Genomic DNA, 17,270 nt, shown 5'->3' on the forward strand with positions numbered 1-17,270 from the left:
GATGTTAATGGTGGTGGGTGATAGTGATAGTAGTGGAGATGATGATGAGTGATGGCGCATCAGCAGGGCGGCTGTGGGGTCAGTCAATGCTTCCTGCAAAGGGAACTGTCTCTCTGGACTTAGAGGATAGAGTTCTTGGCAGGGCAGGCAGCAGAGGAGACTGTGTAGCCTGGTTCAAAGGCTTTGAGGCCTCAGTAATACATGTTGGAGGGACTCCAGGCTCAACATGGCACCCTTGTGCATGTCTCTTCCCAGGCCTGCTTGGATAAAGGAGAGGCAGCTGACCAGGCCCAGCTGTGAGCAGAGTAAATCAATGCTCAATCAAGTTCTCTGCCTTGATTACCTGGAACCAGTATCTGATTACTGCTTGAGAGTGTAGGTGGCAGGATGCCCTTACTCCAAAGGGACTGAAACAACCACAGGGCTGTCAGAATCTGTGTGATCCAGCAGGGACCCCGACCATGGGGTACAAAGCTGTTTCTTGATTCTACCTAACATCTCATCACTGGGCCCAGCATCTGCATCCCTTATGTGTCTCTGCTGGAATTCCGGCAGGATGAGCCAGACCTGTAGGAGGAAAGCAATGGCCATGCGTCTGGGGATTGGAGGTAAGCCTCCTCAAAGGTTTTTGGGCCCAGTGTGAGCACCTCCTCAGCTCCCTGCTAAACAGAGCTACTCCTCATCTGGGCTCCTGAAGGCCAGTACATAATAGGGCTGTGTCCCCACTGACTGGCAGAGCCTTTGGCCCTGCCCTGGGGCAGATCAGGCTTCTCTCCAGATAAGCCCCACCCGAGCTGTGCCTCCTGCTCCAGTGACCAGCTCTCTGTGGTCTGGAAATGGTCAGACAGGAACGTTCCTCAGCCTTAAACAATGTAGAACGCCCTTGGAAGGGCGGCTCCCCCACAGCTGCTGCTGAGCTGTATCGTTTTTTATTACAATATTGTAGGCATATGAGCTCAAGCCAAGCTAAGCCCTCCCAGACTGTAGAGTAGGAATAAACCAAAGCCCATTTACAATTAAACACAAACAAAACTGCAAAACCAATAAAATTGAAATTTGCAGCATTAATTTTACAGGGCAGGTGTTTCCCAGAGCCGCTGCTCAGGGAGTAGACTCCAGGGTACAAGAACTACCTGCTGGTACTCAAATGGCTTCTGTGTTCATTCAAGGGGATGCCAGTTCACACATACGTAAGGGCAGCTGCCTGAACGGTGCTAATAACAGTGGCTTTGTTTGTTGTGATCACACCTTCCATTTAACCCAGAGCCATCCCAGAAGGCATGTTTAATAGCGGGTTCTTGATAACTCGTTTAAGCTGTCGCCTTCCCATGCCAACAGCTCTGCCTTGCAGCCTGACAGGGCGCTGCTTTAAATGGGAGTAATCCAATTACTGCAGGGCCCAGGAACAGCATCTTCATTGCTTATTTACTGCCGTGCTTAGTGCCAATGAACTGCTGCAAGGCAGGGAGTGGGAGGCAGAGAGCCAGCCATACATGTTGTTGCTGCAGGCTGGCATCAGCCTTCCCTGGAGCTGTGCCCCACTGCCCTTCCTGTGGGGCCATGTGTACTCATGGGAAACAGGCTGGGTAGATAGCATGGGGAGCTGTGTTAGCTATTTTGCTCATTGCTGTAAACAAATGCCTGACAAGAGGCAAGTTAAGGGAGAAAGGGTTTCTGTTGGCTCACAGCATGAGGGTTGCAGTCCATCATGGTCAGGAAGGCATGGTGGCAGGAGTGTTGAGACAGCTAGTCACATTGCTTCCAAAGTCAGGGGGCAACAATGAGTGTTGATGCGCAGGTCACATTGTATCCAAAGTCAGAGAGCAGTGATGAGTATTGGTACTCAGGTCACATTGTATCCAAAGCCAGGGAGCAGTGATGAGTGTTGGTACTCAGGTCACATTGTATCCAAAGACAGGGAGCAGTGATGAGTGTTGGTACTCAGGTCACATTGTATCCAAAGACAGGGAGCAGTGATGAGTGTTGGTACTCAGGTCACATTGTATCCAAAGACAGGGAGCAGTGATGAGTGTTGGTACTCAGGTCACATTGTATCCATGGTCAGGGAGCAGTGATGAGTGTTGGTACTCAGGTCACATTGTATCCAAAGCCAGGGAGCAGTGATGAGTGTTGGTACTCAGGTCACATTGTATCCAGAGACAGGGAGCAGTAATGAGTGTTGGTACTCAGGTCACATTGTATCCATGGTCAGGGAGCAGTGATGAGTGTTGGTACTCAGGTCACATTGTATCCATGGTCAGGGAGCAGTGATGAAAGTTGGTATTCATCTTGTTTTCTCTCTGTTTGTTGTTGTTGTTTATCACAGCCCAGACCCCAGCCTACACATGGCACCTCACACATTCCAGGTGGATCTTCCTACCTCAGCCAACCCAGTCTATAATGCTTCATAGACATTCCCACAGACTTGTCTCTGGTAATCCTAAGTCCCATCAAGTAGACAGTCATAATCAGCCATCAAAGAACTGAACTGGCCCCTCCAGACCACAAAGGAAACACTGCATATATTCTTAACTAGGACTATTGGGATCTAGCCTCTAATAGTCTTCTTCCCAGGGTTTCCAGAAGAGACACTACCAATGGCAAGAATAATCTAAGGGAATGAATCTAAGCATACCGAACTCTTCATTCCATTCACTTTATTCTTCTGTTACAAAATTTGCCACTCCTCTGGGGGGACTGGTCCACAACCTTACAAACAGTCACTCTTTTACAATACAGTCCAAAGCTTTCGAGGTCCCCACAAGAGCTGTGATAGTCAGCTTCATTTGCAACCCAAAAAGGGAGTGAATAAAGGAGGTGGGGTCAGATAAGGCCTGGAATAAGTCTGAAAGGAAATTTATGTGCTCAAAATATAGTCTTATAAGTGGTTAGGTGAAACATTACAAGTTTATCATAAATGTGCTCAAACGACAATCTTAAAGGTGGTTAGGTAAGAGTCTAAATCACTAAAATAAAACTGTCCCCCGCCTTTTTTTTTCTATGTCGCCGTTTTCTGGCAGGGAGGGGGAGGAGCACACAATAGCTAGGTAACTTGCATCACAGGTTCAAGCACCTGGTATGAAAAAAAAAAAAAAAACTTTTGTTCTAAGTAAGTTGCTCTAGGATGCCACTTGGGCTGTGAGAGAAGGGGAGGTCTGAGCTTAATTTACACAAGAAGCAAAGCTATGTACCTAGTATTCACCTGGCCTAGGCAATGTCTCCATATGGGTGTTTACCTTAATTCAAGAGACTAGCATGTGGTCAGACCAGCTATTCTGTCTGCAACTTATCCAAGCATCCAGAGCTGGCCCTGGCTCTGGATGCTTGCCTAATTCTAATGCTAAAAAAGAGCAGAAATCCTGGAAGCAAGAAGCTTTGCCTGCATGACTGTATCCAAATACCTTAATTGTGTATGCCCAAGGAATGATCAGTCCATACTGTTTAGAAGTTTTTGGGGAAGCTATGAGAGCGCACATGAAATTCATAGCAGAAAACAGTTGATATATTAAAAGCCAAATAACACCAAATGCTCCTTGAGACTTAGCCTCTCCTTATCTTCCTGTGATGAGAACAGCCAGGACTAAAGAATCTCCTCCAAGGACCCATATGTAGAGGAAGGCCACAGAACATTCATGGCCCCAGATGTGGGGCTTTACCTCTTCATGATGGCCATTTCCAGTGGACCCTACTAGGTGTTCGTTTTCTCTCTCTCCCTCCCTCTCTCTCTCTCTCTCTCTCTCTCTTTTTCTCTCTCTCTGAGATGAGTTCAAGAGTTTGACTGCAGACAATGGGTCTCACAGCTGGGCAGTTACCAAGTGTTGTTCATGGGGTTATTGGGTTGCCATGCAGTTGAGGAGTAACCCCATGGCTGGGGCTATAACATACCTGGCCTATCCTTGCCTGAAGTGCAGAAGCAAGGTCTACTTTTGGCTTGATCTCCTCAAACATAGTGTATCATCATGGGCTCCTGTGCTTAGGGAAAGTTGTACAGTGCCCATGTTGGTTACAGGAATGAGCTTGCCAGCTCCACTTCCCTGGGAGCATCCAAGGTGTGCCTGAGCTGGCACAGCAGAGGACTCTGCCAGGGAAGTGAGGGATATTAGATGGCTTTGGGTTTATTTTAGCAAACAGAATATAAAAACATTTTATAGAAAAGTGAACTAAAGTGACTGGCTGGAAGTCACATGGTGGTGTATGACAGTCCTGCCAAGAAGGTCCACAGATTGGGACAGACAGAAACATATCTGCTTTTTGCACAGGTAACAGACCTGTTGCTCTGAGGTCCTCCCAGCCTGACCTATCGGCACAAGAGAGCCTGAGCCTCTAGCCCACAAGGCTCTCTCATTTCTGAGCATCACCCTGTGGAGAGCATTCATTCCCCTCAGATCTGTTTCTCTCCCTGACTTTGTGGTCCTTTGTCCAAACTCTACCCTCTGCCTGAGCTTCTGCCAGCTAAACAGCTGCTTTCAACTCCATGTAAGGTTGCCAGGCTGTGGCTGATTGCCCAGGAGCCTTCAGGACCTGTGACCCATCCTAGTCCTGAAAGGCCCCAGTCCCCTCTACCTTTGCATAGTTCTCTGCATTCTGACTGCAGGGTTCTTATTCTTCATCCATCAGACCAGGGTCTGGGCTCCAGCACCTGCTTCCTACTGGGTCTTGGGACATCTGGGACAAGGTTCTGTCTCATACCAGCCAATGTGTCCACAAGAGAGGCGTAGTGAAGGGAGCAAGCTGTTCCACTGTCCTCAGAACACTGCCTGAGATCCTGGCCCATATTGGTATGGGTCTGTGTGAAACTGTGTGTGTGGAGGGGGGGAGTGGGTGTGAGATTTTGCACTCCTTGAGATGTGCGTGTGAGTGGCATGTGTGAAAGTACTCTTTGTTTGCTTATGTGTGATAGAGATGTGTGTGGTGTGTATGTGAGCAGCATGTTGCAGTGCAGGTGTGTGCAGCCTTATGGTATAAGCATGTGGATGTTGCCATGTGTGTGCATGTGTGTCTCTGTGTGTGTTAGGGATGGATATGCTGTCTACACAAATGTGTACATGTGTGATGCAGACAGTAACTGTGGAGAGGAACTACTCACAGTCCCCCATGCTACCTTTAGGGAAGCGTGTATGTGGAGTTGGTTGTGGTCCTACTCTGCAGCCCTGTGGAAGACTCAGGCTCTGGAATGTTCTTCTCCCTCTCAAGTGCAGCTTCTTCCTCTTCCCAAGCTGGAGCTCACAGACTTGCTCTCTCTCCATCTTTTTAGACTATCCACTTTCTTCCAGGAACCTGGGATACACGAGACCCCACTTCCTGACTGCCACAGGCCGAGGGACCCCAGTGGTCATCATACGTTGCAGGCTGTGGCAGCTATCTGCCCAAACTCAGGCCACTGACCACCTCAAGAGTGCCCATCAGCCCCTGTGGATGTCCTTCCCCTGTGCTGGGATGCTTTGTGCCAGCAGGGCCAGAGAAGGACCAGCTCAGCCCATGCTCTGGGTGAGATGAAGTTGTGAAGTGGCGGCATGAAAGGCCCTTTTGTCCCGAGGATGTGGTAGCCCGGTGCTGGCCCGGCACTGTGTCTCCCACCGCCTCCAGCAGGAAGTAGGCTGGGCTGGGTGAACTGAGTTCCAGCAAGCAAACAAAAGGATCTGTGTGTGTAGTGCTGTTCCAGTGTCCTCGGGGCCTTGGTCCCTGGGTACGCCCAGGCTCTGCTTGTCTGTGTGCTGTTACACACCAGCCCACAACATGGCCTGGCTGTGTGTGCTTGTATCCTTGCACACACATGTGTGAGTAGGCATATGTGTGGATATGTACGTACATGAGTATTCATAGAGTGCATACATACTTGTGGGTGTGTGCATGTGTGACACCTGTGGTGTCTGAGTATGTGTATATATTTACAGTGTACATTGTGTAGTGGTATGTACATCTGTGTACCTATTGTTTGTGCATGTGTAGAGATGCTGTGTTTGAGATGCATGGTATGTACATCTGTGTGAGAGTGTGCTTGGGCAGGTGCAGTGAGTGCATGCGTAAGTATATGTGTGTACCCGTGTGCACTTGTATGTGATGTATGTATACATGTGTAGCATGGTGTATATACATGTGTGTGTTTATGTATGTGTTAGGTATCTATCTGTATAAATGTATATATGTCATTATTTACATGTGTGAGTATTCGTGGCATGTGTATGTAAGGATTTAAACATGTGTGTGTGGTGTATGACTATGTTGTATGTATGATGCAGGTACATGTGGGTAGTTGTCCTAGATTTACACATGTGAGTACATGTATGAATGTGTGCTCTGCTTGCATGAATATCCACATAAATTGCTTTTTGTTGCATGCTGTTATGCTTACACCATGTGAGGTATGTGCCATGTGGTTATGTTTGTGTTCATGTATTCTATATGCACACCCATGTTTGCACACGTATATGTTCATGAAGATGTATATGTTGCCCAGGTGGTGGTGGCACATGCCTTTAATCCCAGCACTTGGGAGGCAGAGCCAGGCAGATCTCTATGAGTTCAAGGCCATCCTGGGCTACCAAGTGAGTTTCAGGAAAGGCTCAAAGCTACACAGAGAAACCCTGTCTTGAAAAAAAAAAAAAAAAAAAGATATATATGTCATGTGGTCTGGACAGGTACTCTGTTCCCTCCCAAAAACCTAAGGCCAGTAGGACCTGGTTACTGTATGTGGTCTTGTTGTGTATGGGCTTTCCCCAGTGACAGAAGACAGCATACTGTATCCCTTGTCACATTTCTCACAAAGTGTTCATGGGTGGAGGAGGCTCAGGAGCCCCATGTGTGTTGCTGGAAGGTGGCCTTGATACAAGATAGGATGGGACTTGTACTCAGACCCCACTTCCTTTAGCCCACCAACCGTTCCCTGCTTCCAAAGCCCACCCATTCTTGGTATGTCCTGCAGACAGGCAGGCTAGGGCTGGCTGCTGGTGATACCACCCTCCCCTAGCCAGTCCATACTGCATGCAGGGCCCTGGGTGATGTTTATGTTGACCTTTGATCCTACTGTCCTCCTCCTAGCTGGAGTCTTCCTCTTCCTACACAACGCAGTCCTGTTCTTGGCCTGTTAGGCAGGCAGAGACTGTGTGAGTGGGAGCCTGTGGCTCGCTAACATGCACACCCTCTGTGAGCTGCGTATCAGGACAGGTTTGTGCATGCAGGGAAACTTCTCATGGCCATGTTTGAATCCTTCCCTTGCATCCCTCAGTGGCTAAAGGCAGAGAGAGAGGAAGAAGGAGGTAGAGAGAAAGAGACAGAGACAGAGAGAGGGAGAGAGACAGACAGACAAACTTCAACTTGTTAGAAAAAGTTCTCAGGCATTGCAAACCGGAGTTTGGGTGCTGAGGTGTGGGTGTGGATCCCCAGGCAGCTGATTTGAGGCTTTCAGGCTTATATTTGTTGGGGACTGAGGCGGTTTCCATACCATCTCTTGCTGTCACCAGAAATGACGCATCGGGGCTGGGAGAAGCAGCTGCTGGTGACTTCGCACAAATAATGAACAGCCAGGGACAGATGTGTGACACAAGCCAACTCTGCTTGCCCACCAGCCACCTGGGCTGTGGTTAGTGGGGGCCCAGGAGAGTGGCTTGGGCCTGATGCCAGGCTCTTTGGAATGTCCTCAGCCTGGGAATACCCATGGCCTGGGAGGGGCAGTCTCAGCCTGGGGCAGCCATTGTTCTTGAAGCTATCGCCCAGGAAGCCAAATGGTTTTCTCCCAGATCCTTGAAGGAGCAGCAGCCTACACTGTCTGTTCTACACAGGGACTCCATAGCTGACTTCAGATAAGCGTGGGACAAACCTCACTCCATCAGTTTAGGCTTCCATAGCAGAATGCCTCAGGCAGGTGGCCTAGTGGCTTAACATTAGCTCTGGGGACTGCAAGTTCAAGGCCACAGTGCTGGCAGGGCCGGTTTCTGGCTCACAGATGTCTGAGTCCTTCTTGCTGTGTTCTCACAGGTGATGTGTTGTGAAGCAGGGAGAGGGGAAGGTGTTATTTGGGTCCCTCATAAGACCACTAATCCTTTCAGATCAAAACTCATACTTGTGGCCTAGCTTGAATTCAAGAATTACTTTCTTATGGTCCTGTCTCTAAATACAAGGGTCAGGAGTGTAAATGGAGGTGGAGTTTTTCTTTCCCGGCCACTCAGCCCCAAATAAACACACAAAAGCTTATATAATTACAGAATGCTTGGCTGATAGCTCAGACTTCCTACTGATTAGCTCTTACATTTAAATTAATCCATTTCTATTAATCTCTGTATTGCTATGTGGCCCGTGGCTTTACTGGTCCCCTAGCATCTTGCTTCTTGGGTGGCTCCCTGACCTCTCTCTACTCTGCCCTTTTTCATCTGAGTCCTCAGTTTGATTGTTCGCCTAACCTTATCCTGCCTTGCCATAGACCAAACAGCTTTGTTATCAACCAATGAGAGTGATACATATTCACAGCATACAGAAGGATTATCCCACAGCACAGGGGCTTCAGCATGCATTTATAGTGTGTCTCTAACAGTAATGTGAGAAGAGCTGGCCTGGGGTCCTAGCTGATGCACAGTCCACTTTGCTGGCAACTGATATGAAGATCCTGGGATGGGATGAAGCAAGCGACATCTCGCATGGCTTATGGGTCTCTTGAGTGAAGCAACTATAGTATGAATTGCCTCAGGAAGGAGGCTAGCAAGCTGAACGGGTCATAGAAGATTCTGGTAATAAGAATATTAACTCCATTATGGACCTCTTCCTCACAGCCTTCCTGTCTGCCAGGCCTGACCACCAATCCTGGGTGGGTTTCCAAAGAAGGAGAAAGGTGGTTTTCTTCGGTGTAGACTTTGACATCCCTGTTCTGATGCACACTGTGACCACCTCCTCATTGCCAGCTCATCACTAGAACACTGGCCTGCCTGGGCTCAAAACAGAGACTCAGGCCAGTTGTCTGTAGATGAGAGGTGATTGGGGGTCATGGTCTCTATAGAATTGCTGACTTCTTGCCAGGCAAGCCTCACTCCTGACACTGAGTCCTTGTCCCATCCAAGCTGTCCAATGGACAACCACTTTGATAGATCTAATCCATGCCCTATCAGTTTCTGGCAGAGCAAAGAGTGAGACTTTCACCCCTCAGGAAGGAGAGTGACATTGTTATGGAGATGTTCTAACACCCTCAGTGACTCCTTGCTATTGTAGGCTGCTTATGATAGTACACCCAGGAGAGGCTGTGTGTGGCCCGCCTCCATGCAGAATGTCTCTGAATGGCATGATGCCTGCTCTTAGGGCTACCCATGATGCCAGGCCCAGCTCTAGGGTATAGCCATTCCACTCAGTGAGGCCTGTGTGTTGGGAGCGGCACACTGACCAGCTCTCTCCTCTCTCCCACAGCACGGATTATCAAGACAAAGCAGTGGTGTGACATGCTCCCTTGCCTGGAGGGGGAAGGCTGCGACTTGTTAATCAACCGGTCAGGCTGGACTTGCACACAGCCCGGAGGGCGGATAAAGACCACCACGGTACGTGGCCCCTTTCCTTTCTTGTGGGCATGTTGGGGAGAAGTGAGCAGACACCACAGTCCATTGATGGATGTAGAGTCTATGGGATGGAGCAGATACAGGTGGCAGCTGGTGTCTCCAATCTGGTCACAGCTTCTCCTCCCCCTCTGGCATTAAATCCCAGAGAGCCTGTGCCCAATCAGTTGGCCTTTGGGTGCCCAGGGACTGAGCCACAGACAGAACCACATATATTGGTCCACTGGGCTAGTCATCTTGGAAGTAAAGCCAATACAATGTATATTGCTGGCACTGAGGTTGTCCGGCTTTGTAGGGGAGATGTAGGGGAACATCAGTCACCTCAAAACATGAGGGCAAGTTTCTGTACCCTACCTGAGGCCAAGGGGTGCATCCAGATTCAGGACAACAGAGGGAGCGGCACATGGTTCTGCTGCTGCTCTGGATTTCATCTGGTGACTGCTAACAGACCCCAAGAGCTCCCAATACCTCACCTTCCTCATCATGAAGCAGGGCACACTGAGTCTTTCTGGAGGCCATGGCTATCTTGATCTCCGGAACCACTCCTTCCACAGGTAGTTGAGTGCACAGGACTCTAGAATGTTCTTTGATTTTCTTTCTCTTGTTGCCAATTCTTTGAAATTTCTGAGTGTAATGGCTCCACACAAGGCCTGGGCACTGCAGATAGTTATCCTCTGTGATATGCAATTGAGAGGTGATAAGTCCTTGGGCAAGACTGGTAAGCCTCCTTGGGCTGGTGACTGTTCCCTTAGCTCTGGCTTCTTTGAGAACATGCAAAGGCTGAGACAAGTCCAGGGTCAGTGCGGTAACCTGTCGGGCTGCTGAGTGGACGTAGAAGCAAGCACACTGTGACGAGCCTTAGGCTCTGAGGAGCCTGGAGAGGTGCATGGAGCGGGAAGCCACAGGTATAGAATGCTGTGTGTCTGCCTCTGCCCTGTGCTCACCACAAGTTCAGGTTGACTCCTTGAGCTCCCAAGACTCCCCAGACAGGGGCCACAGATAGGTGTGAGAGATGATAGATAGTGATGAGCCCCATCACTCATAACCATGCAGAGGGCTATTGATGGCTTTCCCAGTGCCCCATAGTGGCCTCCTGTAGAAGGCCCAGCCACCCCAACCATACCCCAGGCCTTCAGCCACTTGGATAAGTGCTACAATGGTAAAAACTGTCACCAAGAAAGGAGTCATCTATCCATAGTCCCCCATGATTCAGAGGAGGGTCATAACAAGGCAAGAAGGTCTTAACTCCCAAGCCTGCATCCTTTTGGGGACCAGAAGTAGCCCTAGACTTGGTGCATTCCCACTTGCAGGGGTCACACTTGGAAGGCATGGGCAAGTAAGGGCAGTGTGTAACTGCAATTGGACACCACAGTGGACTGGGTGGGAGTGAGGGCCCCCCGAGTCAGCTTTACCTCTTCCAGAGACAAGAAAGGAGCTAGGCCAGCTCTGCAGTCTAGTCTACACGGTGTCCTTGAGTTCAAAAGGATGAGACCCGCCTCCTACTGGAACCTCTACCCTAAGGTGATATGTTCTCAAGCCAGATACTAAGAAGCCACAATTTAAAGTACCTACTATGTGATTATATCATGGCCTCTTATAGAGTAAATTAGTAGCATGGGTTTCACATGTCACCATAAATTGTTTTTTCCGAGATGACATTCTTGTCACCCATTACTTCTAAGAGGCCTGGTGGCCATGTAGTGGCTGCTAATTCCTTTCTAGTGTCACTCATCCCAAATAGGGCCTTCCTTCAGCCAAGACCCCTCTCCACTCTGTACCCTGGCTATGCTGACTCTGCCTCCAAGCTCCACTGACACCCTAACCCTAGCACAGTGTCACTTGCTGATTATATCTCTCTCTCTGTGTCACCAGAATGGGAGCTGCTCAGGGGCAGGTCACTGGGCCTGGGGATCCTGTAGCCTGTCCCTTCATGGGGCCTCCTAAGTATGTGTGATAAATGGATCCATTGATTAGCCCAGTGCAGACCCCAGACGCATGCTGATGTTCGCATTTCTGGAATCACTGCGTCTCAAAAGCATGGGTCACCACCCCATTAGTGGGTCATGAAATTAATTTACTGGCTCATGATCAGCCTGTAAAAAGTGGAAAAAAGGTCATAAAAATACTAGAGTGCCTCTCGGGTCACTGGGATGAGTGCCACTCAGAGCAGCACAGGCAGAGTGGTGCTGTGTGAGATGCGAGTGTCAGTGTGCAAAGTGGGAAGTCTGTGGCCCTGACAACTCTGGAGATAAACGAGGCTCTGGGCTAGCTTTGTTAAGGGTTGCCTCTGAAGTTGCCCCTTAAACTTTGCTTTGTGAGCATCCATCTGCACTGAGCCAGGTGACTAGTGAATGGCAAAGGTTCTCCTTGGGCATGGAAGCAGCACCCTTTCTAGCACCCATCCGTGATGCATCATTTTTAGAGATGGTGCAAAGGGTGTGATTTCCTTCCTCTTCTGCAGCCCCTGGGCTCTTGGTTTCTACCAGCCCTGACAGCAGGACTTACAGGTGACCTAAATGAAAAGGGCTAGAGGATCCCAGCTGGGGACTCCAGTCCCTCATAGCTGGCCAAGAATGGATCTCAGTGCAGATGTTGGCTGGCTACGGCTGCGCTGCGCACTGCACATGTTAGTGGCTTTCGCAGATATTCTAATCAGTGTTTACTCTGTGCTTCTGTAATGTTTATGAATTGCAAGATGCTCAACGGTGAGCCATACCATTCCCTAAATCAGAATAAACCAGATGGATTAGAATCCAATTAGCTATTAAGCACCACATTTTAATTCTATGTGTTTGTGGGGGTGGGGGATGCTTGGGGAGGGCTTCCTGGGAGTCCTGCTTAAGAGTTAGCACTTGCAAGGAAGTGTATACACTAGAGGACATAGATTCAAAGATGTCCAGATGCCAGCTGCAGGAACACATGTGAGGGTGAATGTCTGACCTCTGCACCCAGTGTTTTGGGGGCCTCTATTACAGGCAGATGTAGAGTCCACTCAAGCAACCACTCTGAGCGGCAGTTCTTCTCAGCTTACCTGACACTGGCTGCTGACTTGAGCTGGGTAGCCCGTGCCTGGACCCACTGGGGCATCTGGAAGTCAAGAGCACTGTGAGCAGTCACATCCCCAAAGAACATAAATGTGGCTGGTCCGCTTCCTAGCCATCCTAGCCTCATCTTCTGTCCAAGAGAAATGGCCTGGAGCAGGGAGGGCCCTGGCCCCTGCTGGTGCACAGCTAGCTGTTGAGTGGACTGTACACATTCCACTCAGGGCTCTGCAACTACAGCTTCCTACCAGCTTGGAAGTGGGAAAAGGGTCGACCTCAAGAACTTCTACAGGTCGAGCTAGAACCTGGAGGTCTCCATCATGAAATTCTGAAGGTTGTGTGTGGTCTGATGGCCATACCAAAAAATTCATAGAGAACTCGACTGGGCTCCTTCCAGGAATCAACATGGGTCCCTGAGTGGCTGGCTAGCTGTGTGCCAAGCCACAGGTGTGCCTAGTTTCCCACCAATGTTGGGTAATGCAGGATTCCACAGAAAAATGGAGCACCTCCAGGAACCCCCATATTGGACCAACAAACCTCAAAGGGGCCTTTGTGGAAACTTACCAAATGCTAGTCTCAGCCCCCAGCTAAAAAGCACCAGATCCCGGTGCTGCCTATCAGCCTTCTGGAGACCCCTGTGAGGAGACAGAGATGTGAAAGCATGTGTCTAGGAGGGGACTAGTGGTGGCTTTAGCAGAAGAGAAGGGCTGAAGCCCTAGGAAGCCTCAGACCCCAGAGAGATAGCACATTGATAAAGTACTTGCCACAGACACATAAATACCCAAGTTCTCCCCCAACCATCCATATAAAAAGCTGGATGTGGAGACATGCATTTGTAATTTCCAGCCCAAGGGAGGTGGAGACAGTGTTTTGGGTTTGACAGCCAGCCAGACTAGCTTGATCCAAGGTCCCAGTGATAGACTTTGTCCCCCCCCCCCAAAAAAAAACAAGGTAAATGGCATCTGAGAGGTGACACAGGGGCAACCCCTCTGCCCACAATGCACACTTGTACACACACACACACACACACACACACACACACACACACACAATTTGCAAAACTGAAGATGTGTGTTTCCTATGTGAGACCACCTACCAAAGCCCAAGGATGAATGGAGAGCTCCATCCTGGAACTCCAAATGAGATATGATGTAGTGCAAGTTCTCCAGTATCTGGCTCCGGGTGTTTATTATTAAGACCAACTAGAATTCTTGCTGCGATATGAGGCCCTGGGAGATGGGCAAAACAATCTTAACTTCAGAAGGATGAAATCAGTCCCACACTGTCCTGTCTTGACACAAGTTAGATTTATTTGGTCTAAAAGGGTCTCTCAGTGGAGAGAATGCCTTCCTAAGTCTGTAGTGCATTTTCTCAATTAGTGATTGATGTGGGAGGGTCTGGCCCATTGTAGGCGGTATGGCCCCTGGTCATATATATGGTCCTGAGCACTATAAGAAAACAGACTGAGCAAATCATGGTGAATAAGGAAGTAGTAACATTCCTGCTCCATGACCTCTGCACCAGTTCCTGCCTGTGGCTTTCTGCCTTGAGTTCTTAGCCTGATTTTCTTCAATGATAGACCTTTTCCTGAAGTATATGGTGAAATAATTTCTTTCCTTCCTAAGTTGGTTTTGGTCATGGTGTTTATCACAACAATAGAAATCCTAACTAAGACACACACAGAAACACAAAAGGCGAGGGCGGGGGGCAGACCTCAGAATGCAATGTTGCCTGGGGACTGCTCAAGCAGGGACTGGCATCCAGGTGCCCCCCAGCCCAGGTGTTACAAGACACAGGTGCCGGAGACCAGATGTGGCTCTTGACCTCTAGTTCCCTAGCTGCTGGATGATCTGTCAGTGTGTAGGGAGAACAGGCCTTGCTCCCAGAGGCCTCACCATTGGCTCTGCACCCCTGCCCATGCAAAGCTAGAGATGAAGGAGTCTGGCGCGTCAAGGGCATCCCCCAGCAACAGGAGCAATGAACAGGCTTCTGGGTTACACTTATAGTAGGAATCTGGATAAATTCTGAAGGCTTGAATCAGGAAGAAGAAAATGGGATGGTCTTCTAAGAAGTCCAATGAGAAAATGAATCCCTGGAGATGGGAGCAATCCAGCTGCTTCAGCTTGTGTTCATTTGTCCACCATCAGTACTATAGCTCCATCTAGACAAGTTCAGTTGCTCACCATGAGAAGCCGTGTGTGTGTGTGTGTGTGTGTGTGTGTGTGTGTGTGTGTGTGTGTGTGTTTCAGCTTAGCTTTTAAGGGGTGAGGGCTCAGCTGAATCATCCAGGGGGGCAGGCAGGAAAGCATGTCCACCTTGGACCTGGTCCCTCATCCAGCACCCAAGACAGCTGATTTCGTAAGTGGCCAGGAAAGGAGCCTATAGCTGTTTGACTGTTCATAGTAACTCCACACCAGGCTCCCTTCCCGCCTGGTGAGGTCATTGGAAATCCAGAGGCCTTTTCTGAGACTGACGGCTTGCTGGTTGTTAGATGTTCCATTGTTCCCTGGTCCTGCTAGCTGTCCCCATATGGTTCTCCTCCTCCTATCTGAAGCTGGGAATCTCTGAAGCCTGTGCAGGCAGGCAGCTCCCTAGTTCTGAAACTCCGAGACTTTGGGGATATGACATGCAGTGGGTCTCATCTTTTCTTGACTTAATGTCCTTTATCTCCCCAGAGCGTTAATTCAGTTAATTACACACAGATGGGACTGGGGAGCACAAGCTTGTTTCCCCCCACCCCACCCCACATTACCTGTGCCAACTACCACTAAGCTGCTCCCCATGAAATTTACATCTTTGCTTCCAGAAGCACAGCAAGCCAACCTGGGCTCTCATGCCAGGTGTCCTCTGAGTTAGTCCTGATTCCCAATGACACCTGGTCTTGAGAAGCCACCTTGGTAGAAAGATGATGGCAGGAGACATGTATGGGGTGTGTTTAGCCAGTAATCAACGGAGCAGGCAGGACCCTCGCCAACTTGATCTCTACCTGGGCAAACGTGCTTTTGGGTAGAAGAGACTTCCTTAGCCCAGATGAGGCAGACCCCCAAAGAGGCAGCAGAACCCGTGAGGCCAGGAAGGCAAGGCTGGGGACCTGCAACCATCCCTCAGAACACAAAGGGGACACAACTGGAAAGGAGGTGGCATGTGAGATCACCTCAAGGGACATTTCTCCCCTGTGACCGTCTGACTTAGTGGCTCCAGAGAGGGCATCACTGTGCCCTCCTTCATCTCACATGGGCAGGAGGAGGGGCTTGTGGTGATGGGCTGCCTTCAGTGACACTGGGTTGTTATTAGGGGGATTCTTTGTTTGAATCCCACATCGGGAAAGAAGCCAGTGAGGTTCCTGCCACGCAGCTGACCTAAGCATTCTGCATTGACCTTCCCTTCTCAAACCTGTGTGGTTCCCAACATCCTTCTAGTCCTGATGCCAGGCCCAATACTGTGAGAACCCTGGGAACCAACCCTTAGGATGCAGATCAGCTCTCTTGGTCACCTTGGAGCACACACCAGCTGGGAGGAACCTAGGCCAAAGGTTAGAGGCTGCTGTCCCCACCTCCACTGTGATCAGAGAGTGCCTGTGGCATCTTGCCAGTGGGGCCCTGACCAGACACACAGGAACGAAGAAAACCACCATAGAAGACAAAATACTTGCAGCAGGCAGACTGCCAAAAGGAACGTCGGAGGAGAAAATCCTGCTTTCGACCCTCGAGCCAGGATGGCCTCTCGCCCAGCAGCCGTGCACCTCAGATCGATTTAGATGCTCTCTGGACGTGACGTCCTCACAAGGACAAAGCAGACTGGATTGAAAAGTCATGTGAGCACTGAGGCGGGCAGTACAGGCTCAGTCCGCAGGAGCCCGCTGCCTGCACCCTAACCCATCTTTGTTCGGCACAAGTGATGAAAGACTAGAGTCATTACTTGGATCCATTCTGTGCTCCTCTGAGTCACCCTGTTCATCACCACGGTAATAGCTGGACATTTTAATAGATTCCGTGCGTAAACAAAAATGTATATGGCGGTGCTGCATCAAGTAGTATTGTAAGCAGAGGCATTCTTCATGCTCTTGGTGGATATGAGCCCAGAAACAAAAAGACTGGTTTGACCAAGTTACATTATTTCCATCGGCATTTTTCAGAAGGAGATGCATTCCTGCTGGTCCTCTTTTTTGTAATTGGTCTGCATTCATCTCAATTTTCCTTAAAGCGCTTGTTCTTTGAATTGTTTTAAATACATAAATAGCAAAGGGTTGAGTGGGAGTGGGAGACAGGGCCTGTCCTATAAGACTGGTGGGTGTGGGGTGAGCCCACCAACACAGGAAGGAGGGTAATCCTCGTGATAGAGGAGGTGACCAGCAGCTGGACCAGTACTGAGCATGCCTGAAGGCTCCACCAGAATGGCTAAGGGTTCCGGTGAGGTAAAAGATGAGGGTTCAGGGTCTGTGTAAGGTTGTGTTCCCAAAATGTAGTCAGGGGAATCTAGCTCTTGCCCCTCTGAAACTGGGCCACATGCTCAGCCTCTCCATGTCTCCCCAACTGTCTCCCTCTGTGTCCCTTGGCACACTGATTGCATGTTGCAGGCTAAGGTGTAGGTCTGAAGCGTATGGTCCCCTATGTTAAGGTGGTGTGGAAACCCTTGCAGCTCTCCACAGGGATCAGTCTTTGACGGTCAGTGGACACACTTGACTATCTTGGTGCCTAGT

At 49.6% G+C, this 17,270-nt stretch overlaps 1 protein-coding gene across 8 annotated transcripts in view; it reads left to right on the top strand.

Moving 5' to 3' along the window:
- Positions 1–17,270, top strand: part of Tafa5 (TAFA chemokine like family member 5) — a 210,780-nt gene that overhangs the window by 171,130 nt on the left and 22,380 nt on the right. For all 8 annotated transcript variants that reach the window (XR_004946760.1, XR_004946759.1, XR_004946758.1 and 5 more), the window contains exon 3: positions 9,388–9,515. Coding sequence is in view for 5 of the 8 variants with exons in the window: in XM_036207793.1 (XP_036063686.1) it covers positions 9,388–9,515 (128 nt within the window). In the remaining 3 variants the exon portion in view is untranslated. The remainder of the gene's footprint in view (positions 1–9,387; positions 9,516–17,270) is intronic.

The sequence above is a fragment of the Onychomys torridus genome, chromosome 16 (genome assembly GCF_903995425.1).
Source record: "Onychomys torridus chromosome 16, mOncTor1.1, whole genome shotgun sequence".
In the NCBI taxonomy this organism is placed as follows: Eukaryota; Metazoa; Chordata; class Mammalia; order Rodentia; family Cricetidae; genus Onychomys; species Onychomys torridus.